Raw genomic sequence first — 19,085 nt, forward strand, 5'->3', positions numbered from 1 at the left:
CACAGAGACCGTGACACTTGGAATAAAAATATGGATAACTTTTGATGCTCCGCTTGTGTAGATTATTTTTCCCAAATATGAGCTTGATCGAGCTATTGCCCACAGAGGACTTCATTAAAGTGTGAAGCGTAAATGTGAACATTTCAAGGATTTGGTGTTTTTCCCATTTGTGACAATATATTTGCAGCTCCACGGCACAGAGACCGTACCACTTAAAATCAAAATATGGATAACTTTTGATGCCCCATTTGTGTAGATGATTTCCCCAAATATGAGCTTGATCGGGCAATCGGCCTAGGAGGAGTTTGTTAAAGTGTGAAGCGTGAAAATGTGGTCATTTTAGAGATTTCGCTGTTTTCCCATTTCTGACATATATTTGCGGGTCCGCCACACAGAGACCGTAGCACTTAGAATCAAAATATGGATACCTTTGGATGGCCCGCTTGTGTAGATGATTTCCCCCAAATATGAGCTTGATCGGACAATCGCCCTAGGAGGAGTTTGTTAAAGTGTGAAGCGTAAAAATGTGGTGATTTGAGCGATTCTACGATTTTCCCATAAGGATAACATGGGATGTTTCTGTCAACGCTACGGTTACGCCGTACAAAATATGACTTTGGCTCTCATACTTTTATGATCAGGATGGCAAATTAGAATTTTGTTCAAAATATCATGTCATTTGGAAAAACTCTATTGTTTATAGGCCACTCTGAAGGCCAAATAGTCAGAATTCTGGGAAACGTTTGCGGCTCCGTCGCACAGAGACCGTAAAAGTTATCCTTAAAATTTGGATAACTTTAGATGCACCACTTGTCTAGAGGACGTACACCGATTTTGAGGTTGGTGGGCAAAACGCACTAGGAGGACTTCGTTAAAGTGTAAAACATAAAAATGTGGTAATTTGAGAGATTTTGTGGTTTTCCCATAGGGATAACATGGGAGGTTTCTGTCATCGCTACGACTACGGCGTAAAAAATTAGGCATTTTTGTGATTGGCTTTTGTGATCGGGACGGCAAAATAGAATTTTGGGTAAAGTTTAGACAATTTTGGTAAAACTAATTTTTGACCTTCAATGTTAATTTAAAGGTCACTCTGTAGGGGGCGCTATCACTGCCATTTCAATTTTGTCATCATAAACTGGTCCAAACTAGAAAGTTTAACAACTGATTCAAATTTGGTCCTAATCGGACTGGTTTTGATCAAATGGGAGCAATTTTTAGACCTGCAATATTCCAAAATAAGTTGTCCAACTTTGCGGCTGCGCCGCACACAGACCGTAAAAGGTATCTCAAAAAATTGAATAACTTTAGATGCCCCACTTGTCCAGAGGACGTACGCCGATTTTGAAGTCGGTGGGCAAAACGCCCTAGGAGGAGTTCGTCAAAGTTTGACGTAAACAAAATGGCTAACTCAGCTTGTTTTCATTTTCAAAGGAAGATGGCGGCCATAGGGTAAGTTTGGGGGCGTGGCCACAATGATTTTTTTTGTTTATCCTCACGAGAGGAATGCGTGTCCCGAATTTCGTAGCTTTACGCCAAAGTTGACCTCGGGGCGTCTCCCATAGGCGCAATGTATTTTGACTTTTGTCGGTGGCGCTGTCGCGCCATTTTTTAACGAAAAAAAAAATGGCCCAGAAAAAATAAAATTTTTCGCCGATTCTGAATTTTGGGCAAAGTTTGGTGAGTTTTTGAGCATGTTCAGGGGGTCAAATTAGAGATCAAAGCGCTGAAGAAGAACAAGAAAAATAATAAATATAGCCGCAAGCGGCAATGATCGGCCCTCGCCACGCCGCCGCCACACCGCCGCCACGCCGCAAGAGGAGGGGGCGCTAACGCGCCCCAATTGTCCTTTTATTACGCCTACTGCTGAATCTGTGACGCTGTCACATCTTCTCCCCTTTGTTTTACCATCAAAAAGCTATTTTATTTTGAATTCTTGGCAAAATGTGCGGCTTTGCCGCACAGACACCGTGACTCTTTGAATGAAAATGTGGATAACTTTTGATGGTCCACCCCTGAAGATGAGTCCCACCAAATTTCAGGTTAATAGGGCTGACGCCCTGGGAGGAGTTTGTGAAAGTCTAAAGTGTAAACATGTTCTGGCGATTTCCCCATTGGAATAACATGAAAGGTTTCGGTCATCGTTGGGCAACGCCATAACAATTATGACATGGGTCTCATTGACTTTTTTGATGGGGATGCTAAAATTGAGTTGTGTGTCAAATTTCATATAATTTCGCAAAACTAAACATTTAACCTCCATATAAAATCTGTAGGGGGCGCTGTGGCGCCAAATGAATTTATTTCACTTCAAGTAGGTTTAGGGCAAAGAGTTTAACAACTGATTCTAATTTGATGCAATTCGGACTTTATCTGCGCAAACGGCAGAAATTTTAAATATGGGAGATTTCTGAAATTTTAGTTACAGTTTGCGGCTTCGCCGCACAGAGACCGTGAGAGGTATCAATGTAATTTGGATAACTTTTGATGTCCCACTCCTCAGTAGCATTTTCACCAAATTTCAGCTTTTTAGGGCCAACGCCCTGGGAGGAGTTCGTAAAAGTACGACGTTTGGAAAGACTCCGAAGTCATGTTTAGCCATTTTTGAAGCAATATGGCCGACATTTGGTTCGGGGGACGGCGTTGCCGTAATAATATTTTTTACTTCTCTTGTCACCATCTACCTCTGCGCCAAATTTCATGATTCTACGATCAGATTTTTTTTGGGTCATTTCCCATCTCTCAATGCATTTTTGGTACATTTGGTGGCGCTGACGCGCCAATTTTTTTTATTTTAGAAAAGGGAAATAGCCAGAATGTAGAGAGGCACGATTTTTAGAGGTGTGCAAATTTTTGTGACTTTTCGTCAATGTTCACTGGGTGAAAAATAGGGGGGTTGGTCCCGAGAAGAAGAAGAAAGAAAGAAAGAAAGAAAGAAAGAATAATATTCCGATGCGAAAACAATGTTTCCCATTTTTCAAATATCATAAACTATACATTTTCGGAAAGCGCTCGCGCTTTCCTACCTCATGGTGTGGGTCCCTGGTCACTGACGGGTACTTTCGATAATTTTGAGTGGGCTCCGCCCACTTTGTGTTTTTGGCCCTCTATACAGTAATAATGTTCAATTTTTGCATTACATGCTTATATGCACGGAACATGCAAGAGATGGGGAACGTATTCGTGAGCTACTTAGCGCAAATGAGTGCTCGTTTAGTGCGAACTTTTGCACGGGCTTCGCCCGTTTACAACGGTAATGTTCCATTTTCCTACAACTAATTAGTATGCACGGGGCGTGCATGAGTGGAGGAGTGCGTTAGTGAGTGTTTGGAAGTGGGCGAGCGCTTCGCGCTCGATTTCGTGCGCACTACGTGCGCACTTTCGCAGCCGTGCTTCGCACGGCCTTACGAGATTAATAGGCCTCTCGCCAGCTTGTGGCGCTCGGGCCTAAAAATATAGCCGCAAGCGGCAATGATCGGCCCTCGCCACGCCGCCGCCACGCCGCCGCCACGCCGCAAGAGGAGGGGGCGCTAACGCGCCCCAATTGTCCTTTTATTACGCCTACTGCTGAATCTGTGACGCTGTCACATCTTCTCCCCTTTGTTTTACCATCAAAAAGCAATTTTATTTTGAATTCTTGGCAAAATGTGCGGCTTTGCCGCACAGACACCGTGACTCTTTGAATGAAAATGTGGATAACTTTTGATGGTCTTGAAGATGAGTCTCACCAAATTTCAGGTTAATAGGGCTGACGCCCTGGGAGGAGTTTGTGAAAGTCTAAAGTGTAAACATGTTCTGGCGATTTCCCCATTGGAATAACATGAAAGGTTTCGGTCATCGTTACGGCAACGCCATAACAATTATGACATGAGTCATTGACTTTTTTGATGGGGATGCTAAAATTGAGTTGTGTGTCAAATTTCATATAATTTCGCAAAACTAAACATTTAACCTCCATATAAAATCTGTAGGGGGCGCTGTGGCGCCAAATGAATTTATTTCACTTCAAGTAGGTTTAGGGCAAAGAGTTTAACAACTGATTCTAATTTGACGCAATTCGGACTTTATCTGCGCAAACGGCAGAAATTTTAAATATGGGAGATTTCTGAAATTCTAGCTACAGTTTGCGGCTTCGCCGCACAGAGACCGTGAGAGGTATCAATGTAATTTGGATAACTTTTGATGTCCCACTCCTCAGTAGCATTTTCACCAAATTTCAGCTTTTTAGGGCCAACGCCCTGGGAGGAGTTCGTAAAAGTACGACGTTTGGAAAAACTCCGAAGTCATGTTTAGCCATTTTTGAAGCAATATGGCCGACATTTGGTTGGGGGGACGGCGTTGCCGTGATAATATTTTTTACTTCTCTTGTCACCATCTACCTCTGCGCCAAATTTCATGATTCTACGATCAGATTTTTTTTGGGTCATTTCCCATCTCTCAATGCATTTTTGGTACATTTGGGGGCGCTGACGCGCCAATTTTTTTAATTTTAGAAAAGGGAAATAGCCAGAATGTAGAGAGGCACGATTTTTAGAGGCGTGCAAATTTTTGTGACTTTTCGTCAATGTTCACTGGGTGAAAAATAGGGGGGTTGGTCCCGAGAAGAAGAAGAAGAAGAAGAAGAAAGAAAGAAAGAATAATATTCCGATGCGAAAACAATGTTTCCCATTTTTCAAATATCATAAACTATACATTTTCGGAAAGCGCTCGCGCTTTCCTACCTCATGGTGTGGGTCCCTGGTCACTGACGGGTACTTTCGATAATTTTGAGTGGGCTCCGCCCACTTTGTGTTTTTGGCCCTCTATACAGTAATAATGTTAAATTTTTGCCTTACATGCTTATATGCACGGAACATGCAAGAGATGGGGAACGTATTCGTGAGCTACTTAGCGCAAATGAGTGCTTTATATGGGGATGATCCCAATGTAAAGTGCTCGTTTAGTGCGAACTTTTGCACGGGCTTCGCCCGTTTACAACGGTAATGTTCCATTTTCCTACAACTAATTAGTATGCACGGGGCGTGCATGAGTGGAGGAGTGCGTTACGAGATTAATAGGCCTCTCGCCAGCTTGTGGCGCTCGGGCCTAAAAAATAATAATAATATTTTTAGCAAAAACAATATAGTCGTTTCCACTATAACAACAAATGATACATCGTTTGAAAGCTCTAAGCCTTCCCGATGCCGCCATGGGGTGGAATCATCATTACGAGCGCTTACGCGCTCGTCACTCCCTATTTCGTCGGGATGCCCCGCCCACTCCCCATAGACTTCCATTGATTTGAGCAGATACAAGCATGGCCCATGCCTGCGGCATAGACTCTCGCGTACGGGACGATGCCAGGAGGGTTTTTGGAGGAATGCAGCGCTTTGCGCTGCTGTTGTGCTGTTGTGCTGTTGACTATTTCTGTCATAGCAGGAGTAAGTATGCATGATCCATGCCTTCGGCATGGGCTAGTTCACTGTACTTGCCAGGGGCGACGGGGTACCAAACATGCGGGCACAGCCCGCATGTTTGGTCAGACAGTTGCAACACTGCCTTTGGCAGCGTTGCGGGAGCAATAGGCCCTCCGCCCTGCTGGGGCTCGGGCCTAAATAATATTCCGATGCGAAAACAATGTTTCCCATTTTTCAAATATCATAAACTATACATTTTCGTAAAGCGCTCGCGCTTTCCTACCTCATGGTGTGGGTCCCTGGTCACTGACGGGTACTTTTGTTAATTTTGAGTGGGCTCCGCCTACTTTGTGTTTTTGGCCCTCTATACAGTAATAATGTTCAATTTTTGCATTACATGCTTATATGCATGGAACATGCAAGAGATGGGGAACGTATTCGTGAGGTACTTAGCGCAAATGAGTTCTTTATATGGGGATGATATAGAGTCATCCCAATGTAAAGTGCTCGTTTAGTGCGCACTTTTGCACGGGCTTCGCCCGTTTACAACGCTAATGTTCCATTTTCCTACTACTAATTAGTATGCACGGGGCGTGCGTGAGTGAAGAAGTGCGTTAGTGAGTGTGTGGAAGTGAGCGAGCGCTTCGCGCTCGATTTCGTGCGCACTACGTGCAACAAGAACAACAAGAACAACAACAACTTTTTATAGCCAGTACTTTTGCCTGCTGTCTCTGTTTTACATTTTATTATGACCATCCCTTTCCTTGTTATCCTGATGAAATGTATATCTCCAATCTCCTTACCCACAATCTTGCCAACTTTGTGTGGCTCATTAAATATTCCCTCAATCGCATCAGTTGCCACCATACCAACCGTAAAGGCTTCTTCTCCTCGACATGCTTCACTTGAAATTAATTTCCTTTTGCTCATTTTCTTTTTAGTTTCAGATCCTTTTTGAATTTTGCTCTTATCACTATTCAACTCCATTTCCGCCCTCCTGCCCCCTAGAGGTGCGTTTGTGCGTTTCTTTTTATAACATTGGTCCAGATGGGCTTAAATAAATGTATCCTCAGGCAGATCAATAACACAATAAACACTCACTGGGTTGATGAACTGTGTCATTACTAAATGCTCAATGATGTCATGTTGTTATGGGTAATATAATTGTAGGGTTGAAAACCTTCACCCACAAGAAATTAGTATGGTTAGGATGCTATTGACTAAAATCTATCATGCTCAAAGACCTAATAATGTTGTATTGTCTATCACAAAGCAAAGTTGTTTAAACTGCTACCAAAGAACAATAAATTCAAGATATTACAAGATTTTACAGAATTGTTATGCCTGAAAACGAAATGTCACTTTTAAGGTGAAGTCTACAACTACTTTTGACTTTAAACTCCAAAAAAGTCTAAAAGTTGCAATTTTAACTTCCTGTGCTGTTTTTATTTTATTTTGTTCTCTGACGGAAACAGGGCTCCTTATCTTCTTTCACTTGATCATAAGATAATTCAGAAAATGAAAATATACCCCTTTTTGTTTCTGTCACTGTGTTTTTACTTATTTTATATACAAGGTAAAAAATATAATTACATTTTTAAATGTTCCTTTGCATTCTTTACAAATGAAATGTTACAAAAACAAATGTTGACACTACTTTACGTCACAGCACCACGTGACTGCCCGCGCGCTGCTCGGACTAGTCTCCTGCAGAGGCACTGTGCCTTGGTTGCCTTAATATGACAAAAGTCTTTACATAATTACCAAATATATTTGCATACTGTTTAGCTGCTCATTATACGGTAAGAAATGACAACTTACAAACTTTAGAATAGCCAAAACAACACTGCCGTTTTAGACTTCTTTTAGCCTGAGCTAATGTTGACATGAATTCTTCGCTAACATTATGTTGTATTCACTGATTGTACCAAAGCTGTGCCTAAGACATGTGCGGAAGAACTGCGTGTACTCTGGCCCCTGATGAGGTAAGCAGGGCCAGCTCCTACAGGGACAGAGGAGGACAGCAGAGACGGCCTCGCTGGAGGGATGGAGATGCTGACAAATACAGACCGTCCTACAACAAGAGTCCCCAGTCCAACAGCCCAGTGCTCCTGTCCCAAAGGCATTTCGACAAGGTACAAGCACCATGTTTCTCCTTAAACTAAATGTCTTCTCTGCATTCCTCCAGAGCTGAAAGGTCATGTTAGAATGCACAGTATCCTTAATCAAGACACTTCACTAACATTACCCAGTCCAGTAAGTTAAGGTCCACATAACCCTAACATAACCCTAACCCGTTGCTAAAGGAACTGAATCTTGTGTAATACCTGCCTAATCAATCTAACAGAAAAACCCACATGATATTTCCCCAGCTGTACCTACTGTTTATAAGTAGTTATGATCTTCTTCTCATGTTACCTCACCAAACTTGAATATGAAAGGACAAGTGTGATTTCAGTTCTCTGTTGTCAATGTCCACGTCATTTGTCTTCAGAGTGCTCCTGTTGATGAGTGTGTGTTGGCCTCAATGCGATGGGGCCTTGTACCAACTTGGTTTAAAGAAAGTGACCCAACCAAAATGCAGTACAGCACCAATAACTGCCGGCGTGAGAATATACTAGAGAAGAAAACATATAAGGTAATTGTTCTTGTGAATAATATAGTTGTAATTACACCAACTCTTTTGATTCCGATGTTTTCTTCCCAAAGGATCCTCTGTTAAAGGGACAGCGCTGTGTCATACTCGCTGATGGATTTTATGAGTGGAAGCGACAGGCAAAAGAAAAGCAGCCATTTTTTATCTACTTCCCTCAGAGTCCAGGGGTAAGCGCAAAGCAAGAGACGGAGGATGAAAGTGAGTCTTCAGCCTCAAATGACCAAGAAACGTCAGAGAAGACAATGCCAGATGCTGTTAAGGTTTGTGTCAAATATTGTAATTTCTTTTATGACATTAATGTTAATGTTATTGTGCGTTCATGTGTTTAGGCTCTTGTGTAGACTTTGATGTGTGTACAAGTGTGAACGCTCCTTGATTGTTTGGTGCAGGACTCAGAAACAGAGGCTGAGTGGACTGGCTGGCGCTTACTGACTATGGCAGGTCTTTTTGACTGCTGGACACCTCCAGGAGGAGGTGAACCCCTTTACACCTACACTGTAATCACAGTGAACGCTTCATCCAATCTAGAAGACATTCATGACAGGTTTGTATTTACAAGATAGAGGTCATTTGCTAAGTTGTTTCCTGTTTAGCATACTGCGATTCTCACTTTCATTGACAACCCCAAAAACAAAACAATCAGAACATTGCACTAGTTTAGATGCAAGTCAAAATAGTATATTTATTATTTGTGAAATGTGGTGAATTCTCATGATTTTCTCATTTTTGTAAGTTCAAAAACCTGTGAAGAACTCAATTCAGAGACACACAGATCAATCTGGTGTGAGCCAGGTTAGAACAGCTAAAAGCTTTAATTAACAGAAAGCCAGGATAAGATACACAGGAAGTAGTGTCCCGTTTACTGTAGCCAATATGCAGCAGTTTCACCGATCTTCAGTGTTTTTTGTATTTTTTCATGACATGCCTAGATCTGCCTTTTCCTCACATCTTCTTACAGAATGCCAGCTATCCTTGATGGAGATGATGAAGTTAGAAAGTGGCTGGATTTTGGAGCAATAAAATCCTTGGATGCACTTAAACTGCTACAATCTAAAAACATATTGACTTATCACCCTGTGTCGTCACTAGTCAATAATTCCCGCAATAACACAGCAGAATGCCTTCAGCCAGTGAGTCTTGACAAAAAGGTATTACAATGGTCACGTTACTTTAATTGCGGTTGAAGAATCTTTTACAGGTTCCTGAGCAATACCTCAGTGACGCAAGTTTCAGATAACTCATTTTCTCATCGATCTGTAGGAGCCTAAACCGACAGCTAGCAGCAAGATGATGATGAGCTGGCTGAAGAGCGGAGCCCCACAAAAAAGAAAAGACGTAGTCGAGAGCGAAAAGAAACAAGAGTCAGAGGCCAAGAGTGCCGGCCTACTTGACCAGTGGCTTCATGGGGCAAGCAAGAAACCGAAAGTACTGTAAAACGCTGTCGTGTCTTGTAAATTATATTATCCTTTTGAATGGTTGTTACCTACAACCTTTTCCTAATAAAACACACAAAACCATTTTAAAGACTTTTATTACCCTCATCACTTGAAACGCAGACATTTTATACAAGTAGATGCTTTGCATTTATCATATTAATAGTATAATGATCAATGCTAGTTCTTTCCCCCATATTTGTTCATTTTTTTTATTTTACAGTTTCTATGGTATCTATAATGAATTTCCAAGTTAACATAATACAAACATACAGTGAAAGAAAAGTCAAGCACTTACATTGCCAACACAAGCATATGGCAGAGACAGATATGGAGACGATGTTTGCTTCTCTAATTTAAAACGATGATTAAGAGGTTTGCAAACATAAGAGTAGCAATGGTTGACAGTAAAGTTATTACTGGTTTAAATAGAGCCAACTTCAACTTTAATCTCTCCCAATACATGCTCACTTGGTTCAAGTTGAACGATGTACCAACTTTTCCCAAGGAGACAACATTGGTATCACACAAAACACTCAACCCAAGCTTCAATTTCATGTTTTGTGGCTCAGGATGCACAAGCAATTATGTTTATCGTAATTGAATAGGCCAAGTGCAAAGAAACAGCGTGAGACCCAAATGACAAACCTGGTCTAAATGTGTAAACGCACCATCAGCCCGATCGTGCACTGATTCCCTGTATCTTATCGGTTTATTCAAAAAGGTGAGTTATGGTAACGAGTGTACGTCATTGTGAAACAAGTTTAAGCCATAACACAAATGAGTATGAGAGGGCGGCAGTGTTTCCTCCGTTCATCCGGCAGCGATGGGCCTGAGGAGCGCGAAATCGGCCGCGATTACCAAAGAAAATATTGTTAGAATGACATTAGCAGTATAACTTCACTTATAAGCACATACATGTAAAGAGATGTTTAGATTATGCTCAGATGTACCACAATAAAGCATCAAATTAAAAAGCGGTTAGAACCAAAAGGTATGCGCGTACGTGAAACCGAGGTTTAGCCCGAACCACCACCACCACCACCGCCGCTTTGAACGCGAAACACTGGAAAGTCAAAAGCATCATACAAGCAAATGCCACGTCTCCTCCAGGTGTCTTTGGGCTAAGGGACTCTTTTGTTTGTTTTGTCTAGAAAATGTGTTTTGTGTAAGTGGATGCAGCATGTATTCTGAGTTTAGAGTAATATTCTCGATGACGGAGATGCTGCTTGTACTGTAGAGCATTAGGGGTTAACACAGTGGGCCATGGGAAAGGTAATAGAGACAAGGCAAAGACAGGGTTGTCAGGGTTCTTCCGCCCCCAAAACATCTTCCTCAAGTCCTCAACAGCTGCAGGATTCTGATGAAGGCTTTGCGCGATCGCTTCTGTCCAGTTTGATCGGCTCAGGGAAATCGGGGTTGTACAGCTCCACTTCGGTCTCCTACAACGTTCGTTAGGCGGGTAAAGTATTCAATAAGTAAAAATGCGAACGCGGTGAAATCTAAATAATGTGTCGTATCGGCCTTACCTGTTTAAGGGCATTACGTGCAATCGTCTGAAAGGCCTGCTCCACGTTGATGGCTTCTTTAGCGCTGGTTTCAAAATAAGGGATGTTGTTCTTGCTTTGACACCACGCTTGTGCTCTTTTAGTCGTTACCTGAAACCAAAAAAAACGTAACAGCAGTCATCCACTAATCTTATTGTTGCATGTCATTATTTTTGATTAAAGTAGCATTAAAATGAAAAGGATAACTTGAGAGTGTTCCGTTCGTCACACCTGTCTGTTTTCCAAATCGATCTTGTTGCCCAGCACCACAAAAGGAAAGTTTTCAGGGTCTCGTGGGCTGGCCTGGATCAGGAACTCGTCGCGCCAGGAGTCGAGAGTCTTGAAGGTATTGGGTGCGGTCACGTCGAACACCAGGACGCAGCAGTCTGCTCCGCGGTAGAATGCTACGCCAAGAGACTGAAACCTCTCCTGACCAGCTGTATCCCAAATCTAAACAAAAGCGAGGCAAGTGAGCACAGGGGAAAAAAAGTAAAATAGACATGTACAAGACAACCGAAGTGAAAGTCTTAATAAAACTAAATGGTCATTAACATGCCTCCGAAATTTTACACCAATATTGATGCCAAAAAAAGATGAATGTACCTGCATCGTGACAAGTCGGTCATCCACCATCACTTCTTTTGTCAAGAAATCCGCACCTATTGTGGCTTTGTACTGGTTGCTGAACTTCTTATTCACATACTGGTTCATCAAAGAGGTCTTCCCAACCCTAGGAACCAAAAAGCACAATAACCTTTCATTAGCACAATAACCTTTCACAGCCCATCCACTTGTGCCACACCACATGATCTCAGTTCACTCACCCAGAGTCTCCAAGAATAATAACTTTAAGTAGTACTTTCTTCCGTGACGTCATTTTCTTTTAGCTGCAAAGATAAGATGTACAAGGTCAAGGTTAAGTTCATGTATAAAACTGCCCAAAGTGCTGTACACATTTACAGATACAAGCACAAATAAAAACACAAATGAATACTAACACACATTTAACATTTAACTTGTATTGAAAAGGGGTCTCAGTAAGGTTTTAAAAGAATTTAGAGATTGGGCCGATCTGATACTGATGGACAGGCTGTTTTGGGGGGGGAGCAGGCCCGTCTCCTCTGGTTATGAACTATGTCCTGGGCACATCCAGGAGGAGCAGGTCAGCAGAGCGCTCTGGAGGGGGCAACTCTGAAAAATATATTGGGGCCATTCCATTTAAGCATTTATAAACAATCAAGAGAATCTTAAAACCGTTTCTGTAGCTGACAGGAAGCCAATGTGAGAGCACAGGTGATGTTTTTACTACTGTACAAAATTGTTTTTCTAGTTCAAAAGAGCTGTCCAAGATCACACCAAAGTGCATAGGAGGATAATGGGCCAAGAGAGTTCAAATCCAACTTTTTAGAATTTTCCAAGATCAGAAATGGTTTTCTTTTAATTTAAATGTAAGAAAATGTCTGCCATCCAACTTTTGACATCCTCCAAGCAATTAGTGAAAGCTTGAGTGGGTTTTTGGACAGTTTTTAGAGCCAATGAAAGAACAACTTATGTTTTCTAAAAATCAAACCAACATATATAAAGAAAACAGTCCCACTAGTGAGAGGTGTTGGGGCCATGGTGCAGCGAAAATGATCTGTCACAGAAATAAGAGCTAAACCAACTCAATGCCATCCCTTTAATACCCACAAAAGGTTCAGGACAAAGTAATATTTTGTGGTCTATTGTGTCAAAAGCTGCTGTCAAATCCAAAAGAGCAGGGCAATCACAATCAACAGTTAGAAGCAGAGATTTAGAGATTGGCCTATAATTCGACAGAATTTCAGGATCAAGGTTGTGTTTGTTTGAAAGGGGCTGTTCAACTGGTTTGAAGGACCCTGGAACACAGCCGTTAAGTAGGATGTATTGATAGGCTTCACTAAAGCAGGCCCAACAGCATTCAATATATTTTTCAACTATTTAGGAGGTAGGCTGTCATCCCGAAGGTCTTAAAAATTAAACAATTTTCACTACTACTTCCATTTTAAATAGTAACACAGAGATCAAGCAGCAAAAGCATCATTAACAAATGTTGTGTTATGTCAAGTGACCATTTAAATACAACATACTGAAAGAGATCATATTATGACCAAGACAAAAACAGTGAATTTACACTGAATGTAGCACTGATAGATTAAATGTCTTTGGTGTTTATTTTGTGTCCCTGTAGCTAGAGCTGTAGCTCTTTAACCATAATTTAATCACTCACTGCACTAAGTCTGTAAAATTCTAAGCCTATTTTTTTTTTATCTTTATCCGATATCTTATTGTTATGACTTATACATTGGTTCATTGTTTTTTTGTTGCATTGAATCACCAAGACAAGTTCCTATGTTTTTGAATTTTGTTCATTGACAATGGCAATAAACCCATTCTGATTCTGATATAGATAATATTACAATTGGTGTTATATGTTAAATATGCCAAATTAGAATACTATTAGTAGTAGTAGATTATCTAAAATTTTAACTATTTAAAACAACCTAATGACGAGTCAGAGACATGTAGTGTGATATTTCTGCCATTTTGTGGGATATCTGAACCTCAAGACATTGAAGGCACATTGTTGAACATTTCTAATGGTTTATTAAAATATTGTCTGTATATTGATAGAGAGAATCCAAATAAAAAAATATAGCCGCAAGCGGCAATGATCGGCCCTCGCCACGCCGCCGACAATTGGGGCGCTAACGCGCCCCAATTGTCCTTTTATTACGCTAAACATAACTAAACATTTAACCTCCATATAAAATCTGTAGGGGGCGCTGTGGCGCCAAATGAATTTATTTCACTTCAAGTAGGTTTAGGACAAAGAGTTTAACAACTGATTCTAATTTGACGCAATTCGGACTTTATCTGCGCAAACGGCAGAAATGTTAAATTTGGGAGATTTCTGAAATTCTAGCTAAAGTTTGCGGCTTTGCCGCACAGAGACCGTGACAGGTATCAATGTAATTTGGATAACTTTTGATGTCCCACTCCTCAGTAGCATTTTCACCAAATTTCAGCTTTTTAGGGCCAACGCCCTGGGAGGAGTTCGTAAAAGTACGACGTTTGGAAAAACTCCGAAGTCATGTTTAGCCATTTTTGAAGCAATATGGCCGACATTTGGTTCGGGGGACGGCGTTGCCGTAATAATATTTTTTACTTCTCTTGTCACCATCTACCTCTGCGCCAAATTTCATGATTCTACGATCAGATTTTTTTTGGGTCATTTCCCATCTCTCAATGCATTTTTGGTACATTTGGTTGCGCTGACGCGCCAATTTTTTTTATTTTAGAAAAGGGAAATGGCCAGAATGTAGAGAGGCACGATTTTTAGAGGTGTGCAAATTTTTGTGACTTTTCGTCAATGTTCACTGGGTGAAAAATAGGGGGGTTGGTCCCGAGAAGAAGAAAGAAAGAATAATATTCCGATGCGAAAACAATGTTTCCCATTTTTCAAATATGATAAACTATACATTTTCGGAAAGCGCTCGCGCTTTCCTACCTCATGGTGTGGGTCCCTGGTCACTGACGGGTACTTTCGATAATTTTGAGTGGGCTCCGCCCACTTTGTGTTTTTGGCCCTCTATACAGTAATAATGTTCAATTTTTGCATTACATGCTTATATACACGGAACATGCAAGAGATGGGGAACGTATTCGTGAGCTACTTAGCGCAAATGAGTGCTTTATATGGGGATGACGACATCCCAATGTAAAGTGCTCGTTTAGTGCGAACTTTTGCACGGGCTTCGCCCGTTTACAACGGTAATGTTCCATTTTCCTACAACTAATTAGTATGCACGGGGCGTGCATGAGTGGAGGAGTGCGTTAGTGAGTGTTTGGAAGTGGGCGAGCGCTTCGCGCTCGATTTCGTGCGCACTACGTGCGCACTTTCGCAGCCGTGCTTTGCACGGCCTTACGAGATTAATAGGCCTCTCGCCAGCTTGTGGCGCTCGGGCCTAACAAGAACATTCAGTCCACCCCAGAGTAGCTGTGGCTATAATAGCAGCTAACCACCACCAGGTGTGAAGATAATTTAAAATGCAATGTAAAGTGTCTTTGAGTGTCCAAAAAGTGCTATATAAATCATACATGAATGCATTATAAGTATTATTACTTTTAGTCAATATTGACTACCCCTACTTGTAGTTTTTAGATTTTTTAAAAAGTACTTCACATTGAGTTTCTAATATTTTAGAGTACACTTCAGTCCCGGTACTTCAGACAGGGACAGTCTGTAACTTGGATAGGACAGATTACACAATAATGGATAGGTGCATTGCATAACTATGGAGTAAAATCAGCTCATTATCACCTACATTTTGTAAACGCCAGAGAACATTGTAATAATAAAGCACCTTACAGTACAACAACGATCAAAGTCCAAACATGAAACTTGAAATCACTTTCCCTTGATGGAAAGCCATGAAAACCACGTGACTGATGGGACTCGTTACGTCGGATACAACATTTCAACCTGTTCCCAATGACTACTGCCCAAAATAAAATCAAAGCTGTAAAATGTGCATAACGCTGTGAGTGCAGCTCATAATCTGTGCCCCATGACATTGTGTCAGGGACGGGTCACATGATTTGAACACAGGACTAACGGGACCATGACTCGGCAGCATAATTAGCAACTGATATTCCTCATGTGTGGTAGATATTGTTAGGTTTCATCATCACAAAATATCACGTCCAACCATAGCAAATAATTGTACTTTAAAAACGGCAGCTATTTCATTTTTAGTGCATCGTAAACAAGTTGAAGCTTGAACAAAAAAGGTACAAATTCGGTACCGAAAGGCTGTAGATTGGTTTTAAGTCAGGCTTTTACTGTATAGTACGGACCCCAATGGATTATGCTACTTTGAAGATGACAAACATTGTGCAACTAAAAGTGACACAAGTGGTTTAAAGCTAACATCTTGTGTTGCCAACAACCGTTTGAAGAAAATGTAGATCACACAATCACAGACACAATCACACGACAATAATAAAAACGAAACCGAACACAAAATGAACTGACACAAACCTTGGCGACAATCCGGAGGTAAAAACGTTAAATATTGCCTTTTCTTGTGCTTCTGTTGAACGCGTTAGCGAACCGCGGGCTAGCTAACTGGCTAAATGCAATGGCAGACGTCTCCCGTAAGAAAACAACACGTTTAATAGTTCAATCCAAATTCAATCTAAAAAGCTAATCGCGAAGCTAACAGTAGTGGTCGAAACTAACACTGCCACACCCTGAATATTGCCCACTTTGGCAGACAAATGAGATACGTGCTCTTCTTCGCCCCTTCTCGGTTGACGCTTGCTTTTTTTCTGAAGCTAATGTGCTACGAGCTAGCTCCACTTCCTCCAAAACAAGCTCCGTCGGGCCCTGTGACGTCACGTGCAGGACACGCCCATAGACTGTATGGACACGCCCGTTTTCAAGTCTTGTTTGACATGTTTGTATTTACTGTAAAATATTTTTACAGTTTTATACAGACAGTGATCATAAAGGCGTTGTCAGCGATTATTTTAAATAGGGTGTGATTATTTTTGGAGAGGGGCCGTTAATGCTCCAGTGACCAAGGGCACTGTAGATCTTCTCTGAGCCCTTTGTATTTCTCTAGTTTCTCATGTTTATTTTGTCTGATGTTTATTTCACTTCGAGTTGCTACGTCAATCACAGCAGTGTATCTACCACCAAAATGTCTGGTTGGTTTGCCATTACCACTCTTTCAGTCTGTATCTGGAAGTCCCACTTCAGGATCTTGGCTTGGTCATTCTCTACCACCTTTGGAAGTGTTTCCCACTTTGACCTTGAGGTCAAAAATGTCCATTCTTTGGACAGAGGTTCCTGGACACTATGCAAACCATTTGGTTATGGCTTTCCCTGCCAGTATCTTACACCCTGTTATGTGGTGGATTGTCTAGGCATAGGTATTTTTTATGTTCCAAATGGATTTTACCAATTTATTCTGGGTTGACTTACTCAAATACCAAAATAGAAGTACCTTTATTTAAATAAATTGAAGAGAAAGTAAGCTGCATCGCATGTCCTCTGTCACGATTGCTCTTCTTCAGTTACAAATATTACTTATTAAAATAAAAAAGTCATAACAATATAATTCGTAGGTGACAGTCATGTGTATAATATTCCTCACCTAATATTAAGTTTATATATCAAAATATTTTTTATTATAAATAAAATCAATCAAATTAAGTTGCATCCCAGAGATAAGTTCTGGGATAAAGGAGATAAAATATCCTTCCACTTTAGCCTTTAAAGTTAATCTATTTGAAGTATAACAACAAATATAGCATACACATTCTGAAAATGAACTAAAATAAACCAAACTAATGATCAAAATTCAAATTAATTTTCTTCTTAATTTTTTAGCACCATTTAATGATGTCAAGCATAACATGTCCCTTCTGTTACGTATGTTATGATGGAAACCTTAATTGTAATTTCTAGAAACACTGGTATTTAACTATGTATGTTAAAAGCATTTCTCTATGTGCTCTCCTATACTTCACTACATCTCACATACATGTATGTGCTTTTTAGTGTGATAAATTAAGCTTTAAGTATATACATTTGACCCATTTTATGATTTCTTATGTATCTGAACATAAAATTATCAGCTACAAAACAATGAAAAAGTCACAATTTAACTTAATTTAACATCCGAAATGAAAACCATTGTTATTTCTGAATTATCATATTTATATTTGATCAAATTTAAAGCAGGAAAAAATAGTATTAACATTTTGAGACACAAAGCTCAAAATGAATTTCCCCATGTGGGACAATAAAGGAATATCTTATCTTATCTTATCTTATAAGATAAGCCTTTATTTGCCCACACAATGGGGATATAAGATAAGATAAGAGATAAGATAAGCCTTTATTAGTCCACACAGTGGGGAAATTTCAGTGTTACAAGGCACAAGTAGGTACAGAAGTAAGAGAACAGATAACTTACAGAAGACTTAAAAAAAAAAAAAAAACACTCTTAATAGAGGAGCACTTACAAAAGAAAAAAGAAACTTGTAAAAAGCCTTATATTCTTAATAAAAGTAAAAAAAGAAAATAGTAAGTAACACTCTTATTTACAGCAGTTGTATGGACAGGGAATATTGCACCAACAGGGAATATTGCACCAATATGATTGACATAATGTCAGAGTATTGCACATGAATATGACAGTATTGCACATGATTAAGTTGGTATTGCACATGATAATGACAGTCTACAACATACACGTGTTCAGAGCTAAATTTTGGTGTTGCAACGCAAGTAGGTACAGAAGTAAAAGAAAGCTTTAAAAACACTCTTGATACATATTCATTTAGTAAGTGTTTGTCGCATTTTGTTTCAAACTTTTTTGTGACAAACCCTTACTGTTAATATTATGTTTTAATACAAAATACCCTGCCAACTGGGCGGACAGCAGAGTAACAGGGGTGACTAGATGTAGCAGTACGACTAGTCCCCCCTATTACTCTGCTGTCCGCCCAGTTGCCCAGTTATCAATCATTAAAATCCTAATGCCAGTGCGTAAAAAGTACAGTAGACTACAATATAAAAAAATAATAAATACATTTTAAAAAAGCCCAAATATTCATTGGTTTATGTTGCACCATATCGCCAAAGCGATTTCTAGACTCCTGAATTTTTCAAAAGAGCTGTCCAAGATCACACCAAAGTGCATAGAAGGATAATGGGCCAAGAGAGTTCAAATCCAACTTTTTAGAATTTTCCAAGATCAGAAATGGTTTTCTTTTCATTTAAATGTAAGAAAATGTCTGCCATCCAACTTTTGAATTTTTCTTCTTCTTCTTTGGTGTTTTATGGCGGTTGGTATCCAAGTGTTACATTACTGCCAGACTCTATTCTTTAGACTTTATTCTTTTCCCACAGATGACTGCTTTCTGCGTTGTTCTTGTTGTTCTTGTTCTTCTTGTTCTTCTTCTTGTTAGGCCCGAGCCCCAGCAGGGCGGAGGGCCTATTGCTCCCGCAACGCTGCCG

The 19,085-nt window shown here is 40.4% G+C and overlaps 2 protein-coding genes across 2 annotated transcripts; one reads left to right on the top strand and one right to left on the bottom strand.

The window, feature by feature from the left end:
• The first annotated feature begins 7,061 nt into the window (after positions 1 to 7,061).
• hmces (5-hydroxymethylcytosine binding, ES cell specific) lies at positions 7,062 to 9,847 on the top strand. Its single transcript, XM_072451684.1, has 7 exons — positions 7,062 to 7,198; positions 7,330 to 7,531; positions 7,891 to 8,034; positions 8,106 to 8,312; positions 8,442 to 8,596; positions 9,011 to 9,200; positions 9,313 to 9,847. The coding sequence occupies exons 2-7, from the start codon at positions 7,343 to 7,345 to the stop codon at positions 9,484 to 9,486; spliced, it is 1,059 nt and encodes a 352-aa protein (XP_072307785.1). The 5' UTR covers positions 7,062 to 7,198; positions 7,330 to 7,342; the 3' UTR covers positions 9,487 to 9,847.
• On the bottom strand, positions 9,569 to 16,422 carry rab7a (RAB7a, member RAS oncogene family). Its single transcript, XM_072451685.1, has 7 exons — positions 16,095 to 16,422; positions 11,857 to 11,919; positions 11,636 to 11,762; positions 11,264 to 11,482; positions 11,015 to 11,143; positions 10,825 to 10,927; positions 9,569 to 10,794 (listed from the first exon to the last, which is right to left on the bottom strand). Exons 2-6 carry the CDS (start codon positions 11,907 to 11,909, stop codon positions 10,829 to 10,831), a joined length of 627 nt encoding a protein of 208 aa, XP_072307786.1. The 5' UTR covers positions 11,910 to 11,919; positions 16,095 to 16,422; the 3' UTR covers positions 9,569 to 10,794; positions 10,825 to 10,828.
• Between the last annotated feature and the right edge of the window lie 2,663 nt (positions 16,423 to 19,085).

The sequence above is a fragment of the Eucyclogobius newberryi genome, unplaced genomic scaffold (assembly GCF_026437365.1).
Source record: "Eucyclogobius newberryi isolate DKJ021-1_F unplaced genomic scaffold, fEucNew1.0.hap1 SCAF_19, whole genome shotgun sequence".
In the NCBI taxonomy this organism is placed as follows: domain Eukaryota; kingdom Metazoa; phylum Chordata; class Actinopteri; order Gobiiformes; family Gobiidae; genus Eucyclogobius; species Eucyclogobius newberryi.